At 40.7% G+C, this 17817-nt stretch overlaps 1 protein-coding gene across 1 annotated transcript in view; it reads right to left on the bottom strand.

The window, feature by feature from the left end:
* Positions 1-4802: 4802 nt before the first annotated feature.
* SLC13A1 (solute carrier family 13 member 1) overlaps positions 4803-17817 on the bottom strand; it is a 106553-nt gene continuing 93538 nt past the window's right edge. Inside the window, exons 15-16 of the mRNA XM_040343716.1 lie at positions 8813-8950; positions 4803-5884 (exon numbers count right to left, since the gene is read on the bottom strand). Of these exons, the coding sequence (XP_040199650.1) occupies positions 5714-5884; positions 8813-8950 (309 nt within the window). The 3' untranslated portion in view covers positions 4803-5713. The remainder of the gene's footprint in view (positions 5885-8812; positions 8951-17817) is intronic.

The raw sequence follows: 17817 nt of genomic DNA, 5'->3' as shown, positions 1-17817 counted from the left end.
TTGAAGTGGTTGTAAACCTATACATATACCCAGTGACATGACTGACCTCAGGTGATACACAGGGATGAAACAAATCCCCTTACATAGGTTGTCTATGTAAGGGGATTTCTTTTCTTTACATCTGTTCAAATTTAAGAATTTATGAAGTCTGCCTGAGCCATCAGAAAAAAAGAGGGAGGAGAGCTGAAGTTACACACTGCGAAGCTCAGTAAAGAAAGCTCTGAGAACTGATTGTGGGAAGGGACACACTCACTTTACACAGCACACAGGAACAGAGATGAGGATGTCAATCAACTGGAGATCCCTCCCCTGTCACCTTTTTACTCTTGGAGTCAGGTAAACTTCTCAAAAAATGATTCATGCTGATAGCAGAGGAACAAAGCAGCAGAAAGAAATTACACATTGGGAGTTATCTACGAAAGGCAAATCCACTTTACGGTACAAGTGCACTGCACTGAAAGTGCACTTGGAAGTGCAGTTGCTGTAAATCTGAAGTGTAGATCTGAAATGAGGGGAAGTTCTGCTGATTTTATCATCCAATTATGTGCAAGCTAAAATGCTGTTTTTTATTTTCCTTGCATGTCCCCATCGGATCTATTGTAACTGCACTTCCGAGTGCACTTTCAGTGCACTTGCAGTGCACTTGTAGTGCAAAGTGGATTTTTCTTTAGTAAATAACCCCCATAGTGCTTTTAACTGAGACAAGTACAATACACCCTATAGAGGGATATGCTTTGTTCATATTCCATGTATGATGTTTATAACCACTTTAAGAAGGATGCAAGCTTAAATTTTAAATACACTCATCGATTTAATGGTTTAAAAAAATAGTTATATTCCTGGCATGCTTGTAATGCTAACTGTCACATTTTCTTTTGCTCTCAACCAAACTGTCCAACCATCAAATGGGTGGAACTCTGCTTTAACCCCATTGATCACCCCTGATGTTCACCCCTTCCCTGCCAGTGTAATTTATACGGTGTCAGTGCATATTGTTTTTAGTACTGATCACTGTAATAATGTCACTGGTTACCAAAAAAGTGTCAAAAGTGTCAGCTAGGTGTCCGATCTGTCTGCCGCAATGTCGCAGTCCTGCTAAAAATCACTGATCACTGCCATTACTAGTAAAAAAATAAATAAATAAAAATGCCATTAATATATCCCCTATTTTGTAGACGCTATAACTTTTACGCAAACCAGTCAATATACTGTATGCTTATTGGGATTTTTTTTAACCAAAAATATGTAGCAGAATACATATTGGCCCAAATAGGTGAAGAAATTAGATTTTGTACATTTTTGTATTTGATATGTTTTATAGCAGAAAGTATTTTTTTTTTTTTTTAATTATCATTCTTTTTTGTTTATAGCACAAACAAAAAAGACGCACACACACACACACACACACACACACACACACACACACACACACACACACACACACACACACACACACACACACAGAGGTGATCAAATACAACCAAAACGAAAGCTCTATTTGTGGGGGAAAAAAAGGACATCAGTTTAATTTGGGTACAGTGTCGCATGACCACGCAATTGTCAGTTAAAGTAACGCAGTGCCGTTTGCAAAAAATGTCTGATTTTGGTGAAAACCTGTAAATTTAAAGCAAATGATCTAAGTTTTAATTTTCTATTCCTGCAGCTATTTTCTTTATATGGATTTATTTATTCCCAAACATACCTCATATTTATGCTCTCCAAAAAAAAATACTATGTGCTTTTATGCTAAATAAAATTTTAGAAAATATTTAAGGTCCAAAAAAAATTATAAAAATAAACCATAGGACTGATGTTGCTTTTTAAAATATTAAAATAAAATGTATAATATTTTAAACCTAAAACATTTAAAAACAAACATAAACTGTCTGAGCTGGTTTTGGATATTACTCACAATCATTTTTACTGCTTACATTGATCTAAACAATAAAAGTGCAGTAGTTCCTAAGCATTTGAAGACTGTTCATTGTGCTGTGTGACACTGTCCTGGAATAACGATTTAGTATTTGACTTGCAAAAATATGTAAATTAATTTATTGCACAGGCTAACTAGAGCGTGTTTACTCTGAATATCAATCCTGCAAATCACTGTTATTGAAAATGTATTTTTATGTTACTGCATTGCAAGGATTAATTCTTGTTTTACTCAAATTCAAAAACACAAGCACAAACATCATATTTACATGTCTGTAAACCCAGGATGTATATCAGAACAGGATCATTTAAAATGTATGGAATACTTTATTGACTATAAAATTATTTTGCACATCAAATGTGGAATGTCAAATTGCCCATATTGGGCCTGATGTACTACATAGTGAAGTGAGGTTAAGAAAAATTAGGTGACCCTGTGTTCACGCCAAACTTTCAATCATGTACAAGGTAAATTAAATCTATACGTACTTCCCCTTTATGTGATTTGATGTTTAGAGTGATCAGTTTCACGTAACCTCACTTTATACTTTAGTTACATAGGGTCTTTGCTATTCAATGTTCTTCAGTGTTTAATTCATTTTTATTCAATTTTTCTTACAGTACAAAAATACTTTACATTCCTTACCTCAATAACATTTGCATATAGACTTGACACAAAAAAAAACAGACCAATAGTGTACAACTCAAAATAACCTTCGATCTTAAACTACATTTATGGAATAAACTTTACCTTATTCCCCCTCGTATTCTTCTCTGGGTTTGATACTCCCCTCAATTGTTTAATCAATGCTCCAGCTGCTATCCCCCAACCCCTGCCCATCCATCCGCACAACCTAGGTATTCCCATTTTCACTTCCTCCAATGTTCTTGTAATATGCCAAACTAAAAAAAAAATACAAAAGTGCTATGATAATAACATTTTCTCTACCCCTATACCTCCTTCTGTTTTCCCTTCCCTTCTGTGACTTTCCCTTAAAAAGAAAAAAAAAAACGTTTTTCAATCTTATATTAGTGGGTTCTCCCCATTTGTGTTTTATTTATGCAACGGAGTAATGATTGTACCTTAAAGAAGTTGTAAAAAACATTGGATGCTGCCGACCCCCCCCCCCCCCCCGAGCCCCCGTTATACTTACCTGACCCCTCGAAAGTCCCGCGCGATCCCGAGATCCTCTTCGCCGCTCAGCCTGGCCGCTGATTGGCTAGAGCGGATGGATTGAGAGCAGCACAGCCGTTGGCTGGCGCTGCTGTCAATCACATCTAGTGACATCCAGTGACACATCCAATCACATCCAGTGATGCGGCGCGCTGAGGGGCAGGAGCGAGTGATACAGCGAGCGGCTATGGCCACTTGCTGTATCACGGGAGCGCGCCTGCAATTACTGACCACCATGCGAGCGCTCGCATGACTGTGGTGACTGTGAGTAATTGCGGGGAGGACCAGAGACAGCGGCCGAGGGACCCCAGAAGACGTGGATTGGGGCCACTCTGTGCAAAACGAACTGCACAGTGGAAGTAAGTATAACATGTTTGTTATTTTAAATGAAAACATTTTTTTCCTTTACTAACGCTTTAATGTATTGCATGCTTGTTTTCATAATTTTCTATGCATCCTGTACACCCCCCCCCCCTTTTTCTTCATTGTTTGCACTGTAGATTGTGTTCATCTACTGTTATTCTTAATAAATACATGATACTCATACCCTACGCCTTTACTTATAGAGGTGTTTACCTTTTAAAGTCCCACTAGAGGAATAATTTCCCTGTGCATAGAGGGAGGGAACACCACTCTTTCCCAATGCCTAAGACTATTTAATTTTTAGTGGTTCTGTACTGACTGGTGATGTGATACCTAAACACCATTTCCGTAAAGAGGACTATTAGAGTAAAGCCTCGTACACACGACCGAGGAACTCGACGGGCGAAACACATCGTTTTGCTCGTCGAGTTCCTTGTTAGGCTGTCGAGGAACTCGACAAGCCAATTTTCTCCATTCCCGTCGAGGAAAAAGAGAACATGCTCTCTTTTTGGCTCGTCGAGTTCCTCGACAGTTTCCTCGTCGAAAAATGTACACACGACCAGTTTCCTCGGCAAAAAAAAAAAAAAACAGCAAGTTTCTTGCTGTTTTTTCCCGAGAAACTCGGTCGTGTGTACGAAGCCTGAGTCAATAGGAATCTTAATTTGTGTTGTTGCTCTTTTAAACTTCATAGGCTATATCTGATGACAAACCAATCTCCTATCAAATCCCTTTATCCCACATAGAGGGCAAGAGATGTTCAAAGTGATCCATCTCACTTAACCTCACTGTAGTTACATAGGGTTTCATTATGCAGCGTTTATTAGGAGTTATTTATAATGGGCTGAAATATTATAAAATTAGATGTGGGAGACAGAATGATAAAAAACCCTAACACTGTTTTTGTTTCTCCAAACTAAAATATAACAGATGGCAAACTAATTCAGACCTTCAGTATATGTCATGGATGGTTTCATTCTGGTATTTTATGTGTTTTTATGAATGTAATGTATAAATGCTTTTGGAAAAGTGTGTAATGCTTTGTATTTGTACAAAAATTTAATAAAAATATATTAAAACAAACAGACTTTTTAGGTAGTATCTCTAGAAATAATCCTTACAAAGCTTGCTACTATTGGGCCAGCAATGGAAAGGAAAAACAGCTAGTTCACATGGGCGACTCGCCAGGCGACTCAGTCGCCTGACAAGTCGCGCTCCGCTATGTTCAATGGAACCGTTCTAATAGGAGTGACTCAAGTCGCTCCGACTTAGAAAAAGATCCTTGTATGACTTTGGGGGCGACTCGGGGCGACTTCCATTGACTTCAACACAGAAGTCATTTTGCAAGTCGCCTCTGAAGTCATCTTGAGATCGCCTTGCTAAGTCTCTGCCAAAGTCGTGCTGCCCCTGTGTAAACCGGGTCTAAGTCTGGTGTTACTGAAGCATTGATTCTATGCCTACTATAGGGCTGTCCATGAAAACGTATCAGCTTTATACTGTGCCAGAAAAGTTGTGGTTAGTTTACTTTCTTGACACACTAAAGTGAAACATTACATTTGTGTTTACTTGGGCCAGTGATGACGCTTATATAGTTATAGATGTGCTGTGTTCATAAAGCAAATCATAATGTATAGAACAGGAATTTTTAGCATAAAGAAGCATCTCTCAAAGCTGTGTGACCTTGACAGGGCAGCTGGTCCATTTTTTGTAGTCATTACAGTGTAGCTGTTTCAACTCATCCCATTCATTTTGCACTCAGTGATGATAAATGATAGAAATATTTCTTGAGGTAGACATCTTGGAAAGTATACATGCATTCTATTCTTACTCATCTCTACTTATGCAGCCCTCACAAGTTTGTCTAAATATGGCAATTTACAATAATAAAATAAAATACATATACATATGTACATTACATTAATATATTTGCATATACACTAACACATTGGATTTCCATGAAAATAAACAATGCATTTATAATATTAATGAAAAAAAAAATATATGTATAAAAAAAGGTGAGAAATGTGGTAGAAGAGGTTATCTAGAAATGAACGGTACATTCAGTCTGCTTTGGCCAGAAATATAACTATCTTCAAAAATTAATCAGGTCTTTGCAATAAACTATGCATTATCCATACTGTGGACCTCAGGCCAAGGCTTAGAAAATGAGGTGGATGTGTATGTATGACCAGTAGTACACTTGTATTAGGGAGATGATTATTAGTCTACATGTACTAATCTGTATTTTCACCCAGCAGTAGTCAGGAGTGATGTAATCGGGAATGTGCTGTTTGTAGGATCAATATTTGGAGCCCACGATGGATATGTGTTGAGATTGAACATTGGTATTGCCCAGGTCGATACACACAGCATCACAACAAGAACTCCTATTATATTAATACCCAGTCCAGCCTTTACCTAAGGGCAAAAAAAAAACACCAAACCAATATATAAGGAGCCATGAAGATAAAAATACAAAACAAATATAACAAACAAATTGTTGCCAGAAACTATAATAACAATTAAAAAGTTCCAGGAACAGTTTTTCCTGCAGCTTTTACTAATTTTTTACATTAACGTATACCTAACCAGGTATACGTAGCATATGTTACATGTACAATTACATATACAGTATGGACCAGATTCTGGTACAAATACGTTACGCTGCGGCGGCGTAACGTATCCCATTTACGTTACACCGCCGCAGGTTTACAGCGTAAGTGCCTGATTCACAAAGCACTTACCTGTAAACTTGCGGCGGTGTAACGTAAAAAATCCGCTCGGCGCAAGCCCGCCTAATTCAAATGGTTCGGGCACCATTTAAATTAGGCGCGTTCCCACACCGAACGTACTGTGCATGCTCCATCCGTCAAATTACCCGACGTGCATTGCGCTAAATGACGTCGCAAGGACGTCATTGATTTCGCCGTTAACGTAAATGGCGTCCAGCGCCATACACGGATGACATACGCAAACGACGTGAAATTTTAAATTTCGATGCGGGAACGACGGCCATACTTAACATTGGCTAGGCCACCTACAGGGCACCCTTAGTTTTGCGCCGCGTATCTCTAGGAAAACGACGTAAATTTAGAGCGACGGGCAAAGTGGACGTTCGTGAATCGGCGTAAGTAGTCATTTGCATATTCTACGCCGACCGCAATGGAATCGCCACCTAGCGGCCGGCCTAGAATTGCATCCTAAGATCTGACGGTGTAAGTCAATTACACCTGTCGGATCTTAGGGCTATCTATGCGTAACTGATTCTATGAATTAGCCGCATAGTTACGACGGGCGGATCACAGAGATACGACGGCGTATCAGGAGATACTTCGTCGTATCTCTTTTGTGAATCTGGCCCTATGTATCTAAAAATAGACACATTTTTATAAACATTTGTTATTCTGGAGAAAATACATTTATCAAGAGAGAATATATTATTTTTATGATAAGAGAGTCAGGACGCACAAGACAGAAGAGAGACAGAAACGCCAACAATACATTCAATTATTCAAAGTGACACCTGCAGAAATATTGGGGCATCTTGCTGGACACAGTCAAGAGATTTTTTTTAAACAAATTTATTGATTTTGTATACTATTTAGTCTCATTTTGGGCATCTTATGTTATGGTGTATTATAATTGTAATTATATTGTAATATTGGGATTATGCCTTTTATTCTGGGTAATATAGTATTTGTTTTTGGCAAACCAGGCTTGCTTAATCAGCTTATATATACATGACTGTTTTTTTAGGTTGTACGTTAAATATAGTGAATTTTAACAATATTTAGACTGTTCACCAATATGAAAAAGCATCTTTACTGCCCACCAAATTTAACCACTTGCTAACCAGCCAACAATAATTTTACTGCGGGCTGGCAGCTTGAATAGGCACCACAATGTACTAGTACCTCATCACACTCATGCACACTGTGCATGCCTTGGGCCTTGACTACTGTGTCCACCGGACACATAGAATTGCGGTGCTCAGTATTGGGCACGTGGTCAGCCCAGATAACACACGAACACTGTGTGATCATATGTCACCTAGTAAACAACATGGATAAAATTCCTTCATGACATCATAGTTTACTACTGTGCGTTATCTGTGATTATTCACCAGGGGTCACATGGTAGCTGGGCCAATCAAAGTACCCTCTACCATGTGATAGCTGTGGACAATCACAGCATCACATTAGTAGTCAATGAGTCATGAATGGTTTTCATTCATGACTAATTGTTTACTAATGTGATGCTGTGATTCAAATAATTCCTGTTACAGTGATCATCACTGTAACAAGCAATCACAGTGTAAAATAAAATAATCCCTTATCAACCCCCACCCGAGTAGTGCAGTGTCATATGACGAACTGCAAAATTGTGGGAAAAAAATTAAATGTTATTTAATGTCTTGATTTTCCAAAAAAATTGAAATTACAAATTCAAGAAACGTATCATGCCTCTTATTAAATACCTTGGTCTGTCTACTTTTCAAAAAGGGGTCATGTAGGGGGTATTTGTACTGTCCTGACATTTTAGGGTCTCAAGAAATCAGATGAGGCAGTCAACTCAGTACATCATGATTGATCAATTTTCAAATATAATTATCGTAGTTTGTAGATGCTATAACTTTCACACAAACTGAATAATATACACTGATTTGGGTTATTTTTACCAAAGAAATGTAGCAGACCACATTTTGTCCTTATTTTTGTAATCTTTGGTATACTTTCGTTTATATAATAAAAACAAAATCAACACAGTGGTGATTAAATACCATCAAAAGAAAGCTCTATTTGCCTGAAAAATATATATAAATTTCATTTGGGTACAGTGTTGCATGACCCAGCCAGTTAAAGTAGCACTTGGGTTTATTTACTAAAACTGGAGCATTTAAAATTTGGTGGAGCTGGGCATGGTAGCCAATCAGTTTCTAACTTCAGCTTGTTCAAAAATGCTTTGACAGTAACACTTGGTAGCTGCTGGTTTCAATGCAGAGCTACACCAGATTGTGCATTCTTCAGTTTTAGTAAGTTTTCCCTGGTCATGAACGAGGTAAAACCTTTGTTTGTGTTTAAGGAGGGAGTTTAATAGTAAGGTTTTTCCACTGACTATTAATTAAAATATGTATTTTGCTTTTGCTATGGAGGCCTTTCCTCTTACCATGAAACAGTAAAGGCAGGAGAGACTACTGTCTAGACTAGTGAGTTATAGTAGTAGTATGAAGAGGGGTGCAGGAGAGGTTCATGGCCATCGCTATTAAATGGATCTATTAGGGGTTTAAAGTGCCTGGTGCCTGGAAGAAAAGGACACTGAATGGGAAGGGGTGTATATGCAACTTACCATGTCTATAACTTGTAGATGACCATAAGAAAAGACAATGGCATTTGGAGGGTTTGCTACAGGAAGCAGGAAGGCAAATGATGTACAAAGAGTTGTAGGGATGAGTATGTAGAGTGGGTTCACATGTAGTGCTTCAGCCTGTGTAGGAAAAAATTAAATATTTAAATTAAAGCCATATTATACTGCTGATTTGTAAGTATTTCACGCAACATGAAACGTTAAAGAAAATTTGCTTACAATCAAATATATTTAAGAAAATAATAATATTCTGTGTTACTTGATAGAGAATCCCACATAATACTGCAAGGGGACATGGGTTTGGAAGGCTTGGCATGTGGCAACAACTAATAATATCCAAAGAAGCATAGAGCTTTATGTGACTCATGGTTAGCCTGGTCTTCAGAACAGGTTGCAGAGTAATAACATCATGGACTTGACTGTCAGTTTATTTTTTTACAATTCTGCCCTTGTTTACATTTGGGGGAGAGGATTTTTGTGTCTGATCAGTGACAGAGACAATTTACAGGCATGGTTGCAGGAGAGGATGCTATTACATAACAAAGAGCAGCCAGTGTTAAGCCCACCCTCCAGTCACTAGAGGGCGCGCAGAGGTTGCATACTGCTAAAGACTCTATAGTTTCTACAGGCTGAGACTGAGGAACTGAGGCTGCAAGTGGAGCACTGTACCAGAGAGAAAGAGAGACACAGTGGCAGCCATTCTCAAAATTGGGGGGATGCCCTGGATGCTGGTTGAGCTTGTTGTCTTATTGAGGAACCAGATGCTGAAGACACTGACTGGGTTATATTTTGCCCAGTAACTAATAGGGGATCCCCTTCTGACACAGAGTTGGTGAGAGGACACTGATTACCCCCCCCCCCCTGGCAGTATTCCTGAGTGTGGCTCTGGTTTAATTTTCAGTACCAATAGCGGTAAGCCAGAGCCACACTTGGGATTACACTGTAGTATCTATCTAAAGTTACTTACCTTGTCCCTACAATCCCGCGATGTACTCCCGCTGTGTACTCCGGCCGGATCCTTCGCCCCAATGCATAACTGTTTAGTGTTCTGTTCCCTGTGTGCGTCGCAACGCATGGGGGCAGAACTGGCGGCAAATTCAAAAAGTACAAAACATAGCACACACATAATACAGTAATGTAATCCTGGCAGATTACAGTGTATCAAATCATTTGACATCAGTTTTGTCCCTAGTGCTTTGTCCAGTGCCCTGCCTGCAGTTTTATCATTCTTTCTGCCATTCTTTATGCCTGGAAACTTGAGACCATCCATGGCATTCAAAAAGCGTCCATTAAAAATAATGAAGAATTTGATGAAACTACTCATCCTGCCAGGACCGGTCCTAGGGTCACAGACGCCTGGGTGCAGAAATATTTCTGGCGCTCCACATGGGCGTGGTCATCTTACTAACTCCTCCCCTTTACAAATGTTTCTATGGCTACGACTCAAACACAGAAATGCTCCCCTAAGAAGTCTTCATTAGTGTCCCCCTATCAGAGCCCCCCACAGCAGGTGTCCCCCATCAGAGCCCCCCACAGCAGGTGTCCTCCATCAGAGCCCCCCCACAACAGGTGTCCCCCATCAGAGCCCCCCCACAGCAGTTGTCCCCATCAGAGCCCCCCCACAGCAGGTGTCTCCCATCAGAGCCCCCCCCCCACAGCAGGTGTCCCCATAGATCAGTACTTGTCCAATAGATCCCTGTAGCTCAGGCGCGCTGGGAGCAGAAGCACATTACAGGGGGTGGGGCATACGTGGCATCTTTGGTCACTTGGAGGGTGGCACTCAGAGAGCATTTCTGGGAGTGCACGGGAAGATTGACAGCAGCTCCGGCCAACCCAGAAGCCTCTCATCACACCGCCTATGGTAGAAGAGCCGACACACGCAGAGGGGGCGGGGCAGACAGGAGACTTTGGAGCTTCGGCACCCCCACCTCTATGGCGCCTGGGTGCGGAGCACCCCGTGCACCCTGCCTAGGATTTGCCCTGCATCCTGCACCAAAACTCAAGAAAATTTGGGTAGTATCTCAAATGATTCTAAAGAATATCCAATGGAGCTATGTGCCAGAAAGAGATATCAGCATAGATGAAAGTTTAATGGCCTACAAGGAAAGGCTCAGCTGGGTACAATACATTGCATCAAAGAGATTTGGCGTAAAATCCTTCATGCTATGCGAATCGTCAACTGGCTACATTTGTGATTCAGTCATATACACTGGAAAAGGAACAAAATTCAATCCAAAACATAGCAACTTTGCAATGCCAACATCTCTTGTTCTTTCACTCAATGAGCTAGTGCTAAATCAGGGCTACTGCGTAAAAACAACTGACAACTTTTACACGTCTTCTGAACTTTATGAGTTTCTTCTGCAAAACAAAACAGATGCCTATGGAACCGTTAGGACTAACCGGCGCAACATGCCGCAAATGTTTGGCAATAAGAAGCTGACGACTGGAGAAATAGTTGCCTGGTAGAAAGGCAAAATGATGGCACTGCCATGGCGTGACAAGAAAGATGTGTGCCTAATTAGTACAGTTCATAATACCTCCACTGTTATGGGATGCACGAAAGGTGGGAAAGAAATCATCAAGCCACAAGTAGTGATAGGCCTCGTACACACGGCCGAGGAACTCGACGTGCCAAACACATCGAGTTCCTCGGCCAGTTCAGCACTGAAGCCGCCGAGGACCTCGGCGGGGCGAGAGCTCCCATAGAACAACGAGGAAATAGAGAACATGTTCTCTATTTCCTCGCCGAGCTCCTCGTCGGCTTCCTCGGCCGAAAGTGTACACACGGCCGGGTTTCTCGGCAGAATTCAGCCAGAAACTCGGTCGGAAGCTGAATTCTGCCGAGGAAACTGGTCGTGTGTACGGGGCCATAGACTACAATAACAATATTAGAGGTGTTGACAGAGCTGACCAAGCAATAACATTCTACCCAGAAATGAGGAAACAGCAAAATAAATACTACAGGAAGATCTTCAGGCATCTTCTTGAGCAATGCTTGTGGAATGCCTACATTCTGCCAAAAAAAAGAGTGACAAGCCTGTGATTCATTCTGACTTCATTTGAAAAGTTGCCGAACGGATCTTTGTAACCCACCAAACACCATCAATGGCTGTGAATAGAGCTGGACGCTGTTCTGTTGGAGTTGTCAACCCAGAACACCTGGACCACTTCCCACCAACTGAGAAAAAGTCAGCACCTACAAGGATGTGGGTGGTTTGTTGCTCGAAGCAAGATGACAGTGGAAAGAAAATCTGAAAGGAAACCAGGTTCCATTGTCCTGATTGCGACGTCAGACTTTGTGCAGTCCCATTATTTAACATTTTTAATATGCAAAATGTTTACTAAACCAATATGCAGTGTCTAGTATTACAGCGACTAGTAATATTGCACCCTTGTTTGCCAGCACGTTTGCAGCTGGCACTAAAAGATATAATCAGAATTAAAAGATATGAGCAGAATTGAATATTTCCACGTAATAGCCTGTGGTTTTTCTAAGAGGTCATTTTGGGCAGGGCCACATTAGATTTCACTGTGCAGCAGACAGTGGCATCTTCTGCCTTAACTTTCATATTTGGCTACCTCTATCAAATTATTGCAAAAATACACTCGTAAGGATAATTAACACTGCTGATGTTACAATAGCCTGTTTACTTAATAATTATATTTATTGCTTTTATATTTTATTGTCTATAATATATACAGTATATATATATATATATATATATATATATATATATATATATATATATATATATATATATATATATATATATATATATATATATATATATATATATACAGTACAGACCAAAAGTTTGGACACACCTTCTCATTCAAAGAGTTTTCCTTATTTTCATGACTATGAAAATTGTAGATTCACACTGAAGGCATCAAAACTATGAATGAACACATGTGGAATTATACATAACAAAAAAGTGTGAAACAACTGAAAATATATTTCATATTCTAGGTTCTTCAAAGTAGCCACCTTTTGCAGCAGACACATCTCTAGAACTGGTAAGAGGAGACTGTGTGAATCAGGCCTTCATGGTAGAATATCTGGTAGAATATCTGCTAGGAAACCACTGCTAAAGAAAGGCAACAAGCAGAAGAGACTTGTTTGGGCTAAAGAACACAAGGAATGGACATTAGACCAGTGGAAATCTGTGCTTTGGTCTGATGAGTCCAAACTTGAGATCTTTGGTTCCAACCCCCGTGTCTTTGTGCGACGCAGAAAAGGTGAACGGATGGACTCTACATGCCTGGTTCCCACCGTGAAGCATGGAGGAGGAGGTGTGATGGTGTGGGGGTGCTTTGCTGGTGACACTGTTGGGGATTTATTCAAAATTAAAGTCATACTGAACCAGCATGGCTACCACAGCATCTTGCAGCGGCATGCTTTTCCATCTGGTTTGCGTTTAGTTGGACCATCATTTATTTTTCAACAGGACAATGACCCCAAACACACCTCCAGGCTGTGTAAGGGCTATTTGACCAAGAAGGAGAGTTATGGGGTGCTGCGCCAGGTGACTACCTCTTGAAGCTCATCAAGAGAATGCCAAGAGTGTGCAAAGCAGTAATCAAAGCAAAAGGTGGCTACTTTGAAGAACCTAGAATATGAAATATATTTTCAGTTGTTTCACACTTTTTTGTTATGTATAATTCCACATGTGTTCATTCATAGTTTTTGATGCCTTCATTAAAATAAAGAAAACTCTTTGAATGAGAAGTTGTGTCCAAACTTTTGGTCTGTACTGTATATATATATATATATATATATATATATATATATATATATATATACACATACACACAGCTCTGGAATAGACCACCTCTGGAATAGACCCTTTGGTGTCTGCTCACCACAGTCACTTGTAAACAGAGAAGTCTGTTTTCTGTGTTTACAGCTCTGCACTCTGCATGTAACCCCTTGAACTCTGCACTCTGTATGTAATTCAATCCTGGCATTTAATGCCCCTTGAAGACCCTCCTACTGTTCGTGAAATTTAACTGACCACACCTACTATTTGATGTGATTTGGAGGGTGTGTGTGGGTGGAGGGGTTTTGGCGGGTCGTGGTTAAGTTCCAGCACCTATTGCTTGAGAAAAAATACCCTGTATATACATACATATATCTTCCTTTTTTCTGTCTGCAGTATATATGCATAGATCTCTGGTGTCCAACCTGTGGCCATTTAGCACACTTTGTGCAGCCCTAGAGGCCGCTGCAGACACTAATCTGTATTTCCCTATTGTCCTGTTATAGCAATGATTTCTATCAGTCTCATGTAATATGTCTCCAATGACTTCTATAGCATGTTCACAGTCTCTAAAGGTCTCATGTATCATGTTCACTGTCTCTAACTATCTTTTGTATAATGCCTTCAGTCTCTGAAAATCTACTGTAGCAGGTCTGCAGTCTCTGACTATCTCTTGTATCATGCCACTAGTCTGACAAAATATAAAGACATAATGCTGTTATATATCTGCTGTCTCTGACACTGAATTTCACAGAATTTTAAGTGCGGCTCTTTGGTGATGTCGGGGCCAGGGGCTGCATTTGAAGCCCTCCCTATCAAGAAATTTGACCACCACTGATATGTATGCTTAAAGAGACTATCAGGGAAAAAAAATGATGCAGGTACGTATATAGTGTGGACACCTAGTGGAGCTTTGCCTATTAAAATGCCAATATATATTTAACTATAACTGCAGCCATTTGAAGACTGCTGCAGGGGGGTTGCAGCATACCTTCCACAAACAAAACCAAGATATGTTTGACGCACTTTATACCTGCAAGTGTTTTTACCTTGACAGAGTCTTTTTATTCTTTTGTAACTTTACAGCAGTGGTACAGCAGTGCTGTTTCCTTTAAACACCTTTTATTTGAATTTACAAGTAGAATGGTGACAGAGACTTGCAGCACTGGGGCTGCAGTTTAGGGAGTTAGTAGACTATGCAGCTTTTGACCCTGTTGAAAATTTGATCACAGTGGGTGGCAGTGGAAGTCAGCCATTTACAAAAACAAAGTGACTTTAGTAAAGATGAACTGCAGAGTAGCCAAGACAATCAGCTCTGAGGGGGTTGGGTATGGCACAGTAAGACACAAAGGGGGGGAAAAATGGTACACACAGAATCTGGTGCAGCTGTGCATAGTAACCAATCAGTTTTTAGTTTTTTGTGTTAAATCTTAAAGGGGTTGTAAAGGTAAATGTTTTTTCACCTTAATGTATTCTATGCATTAAGGTGAAAAAACATCTGAGTATTAGCGCCCCCCCCCCCCCCAGCCCTCCCGATTACTTACCTGACCCCTCGAAAGTCCTGTGCCGTGAACAAACAGGCATTCCCGGCGTCTTCCCGGCTTATTCATTGGTTGATTGAAAGCAGCGCAGCCATTGGCTTGCGCTGCTGTCAATCACCTCCAATGACGTGGCGCGCCGGGGGTGGGGCCGAGTGATACAGTGAGCGACTATGGCCTCCGGCTGTATCACGGGAGCGCACCCTCAAGCACTCAACACCATGCTTGCTCGCTCGTTCTGAAGCTGTCAGTTAGGTCACTATTTGGTATCATAGTTAATAGAATTAAAAGGTCAAGATCATGACAATAAATATAGTGTCACAATTTTGGCCTCTTAATTTTTTTGAACTGCAGTATGTCACATTTTAACACAGTTGTAGGGTTTATCTAGACCAGGGATCCTCAAACTACGGCCCTCCAGCTGTTGCGGAACTACACTCCCATGAGGCATTGTAAAACTCTGACATTGACAGACATGACTAGGTATGATGGGAATTGTAGTTCCTGAACAACTGGAGGGCCATAGTTTGACGACCCATGATCTAGACATATTATGGTATGTAACTTTTTTTTAACTATTTTAATGTAATGCCAATGCTAAGGGTCAAATACAATATGTCTTGTTCCTATAGTGTCTAACATTCATCTTTAACCACTTCCAGCCCAAGGACATCATGTGACTTTGAGTGGGGATGCATTATTCAGATATCATCTTTTACAGTGCATTGTAAGAACAATCATAGCGGCAGTTCAGCCACTTGATTGTACTTACAGAGGCAAGAGCGGACACCCAACCAACCCCGCGCCACCCTCCGGTGCTTTTTCGGGCTCGCCCGTACGATTGGTGGACCGGAGAAAGAATATTCCATTGCTTGATGTTGATCATAGAGATTTGCGGTGACCAAATGGCTCCCAGTCATCTCTATGACCTTCGGAGGCCCGGGCGCAACGTCCGGCGAAAGTAAACAAAAGCGAGAACTCAGCTGGAAAGAAAAAGATCGTAAATTTTTTTTATCTCAATCTTTCCAGCCTGGAGGAGAGATTTGGGGTCTTATAGACCCCACGTCTCTTCATAAAGAGGACCTGTAATGCACCATTCTTATTACAAGGGATGTTTACATTCCTTGTAATAGGTATAAAAGTGATAAAAAAAGAGCGTGACATGTTCGGTATGTATTTACTCAACGTAACATCATCTTTCATAATTATGCAACAAAAATTGGGCTAACTTTACTGTTTTGTTATTTTTTAATTCATGAAACAGTTTTTTTGCCAAAAAAAAACAAGTTTGAAAAATTGTTGAGCAGGACATAATGAATACAATCCTATTCACCAGGGGCTCTGCTAAACAAACATATATAATGTTTGGGGGTTCTGAGTATATTTCTACCAAAACAATGATGATTTTTACATGTAGGAGAGGAGTTCCAGAATAGGCCCGGTATGGAAGTGGTTAACTTTTACAATCAATATTGTTACTATTTTTGTCAAAAATACAAAGGTTTCAGCTGGGACCATACATAAGATAAAATGTATTGAATACAGTATATATAAAGTGTAATAGTAAGAGTCCCTGTCATTATAAAAAGGGAGCAAAAAAGGACTCAGAGGCTCAGATCCACGTACCTTTGCGCCGGGTGCAGCGTATCTAAGATACGCTACGCCGCCGTAACTTTGTGCTTTTTTTTTCGAATCCTGAAAGAATTTGCGCAGTAAGTTACGGCGGCGTAGTGTATCTTTGGTGGCGTAATGGCGCGCCATTCAAATATCTGTGATGGGGGCGTGTTTTATGTCAATACGTTGTGACCCGACGTAAACAACGTTTTTTTTAACTGCGCATGCGCCGTCCATGGGGGTATCCCAGTGCGCATGCTCGAAATTAACCCGGAACAAGCCAATGCTCACGATGGTGACGTCATTCTACGCAAATCCCTATTCGTGAACGACTTACGCAAACAGCGTAAAAAATTAAAAATTGTACGTGGGAACGACGGCCATACTTAACATTGAGTACGCCTCATAACAGCAGCTTTAACTATACACCGGAAAAAGCCGAACGCAAACGACGTAAAAAAAATGCGCCGGCCGGTCGTACGTTCGTGGATCGCCGTAAATAGCTAATTTGCATACTCGACGCGGAATTTGACGGAAACGCCACCTAGCGTCCGCCAAAAAATTGCACATTTAGATCCGACGGCGTACTAAGACGTACGCCTGTCGGATCTAGCCGAGATGCCGTCGTATGTTGTTTTGAGGATACAAAACAAAGATACGACGTGCAAAATTTGAAATTACGCGGCGTATCAAGAGATACGCCGGTGTAATATCTTTGTGGATCTGCCCCAGAGTCTGCATGTCAGCAGACTGCAGAACTACACAGCATAGTTTTGAAATGGAGAAAACTGTTTTGGCAGCTTTCTCCAGGTTTTTCTAAGTTCGGATGGGGCTGTGTATTTTGGAGATCCTGCAGAGACTTGGGCGGGATGGGATCTCCAACCCTGTGTCCAGGTCTTGTGAATAACCAATATAATGAGGGACTGGTGAGAGGAAGGTGGAGTGTGTGCAGCTGACTGCTGGTTCAAGACAGACCTGTGTGTGGGGAGCTGTCTGTCTGTCTGCCCTGGAAGACTACATCCCTGGTGTGGGGGGGACTTCGTGCCTGATGGACTGAAAGGCTGGTAGCCTG

Source organism: Rana temporaria, chromosome 3 (assembly GCF_905171775.1).
Source record: "Rana temporaria chromosome 3, aRanTem1.1, whole genome shotgun sequence".
NCBI lineage: Eukaryota > Metazoa > Chordata > Amphibia > Anura > Ranidae > Rana > Rana temporaria.
This window is presented reverse-complemented; position numbering and strand designations above follow the sequence as displayed.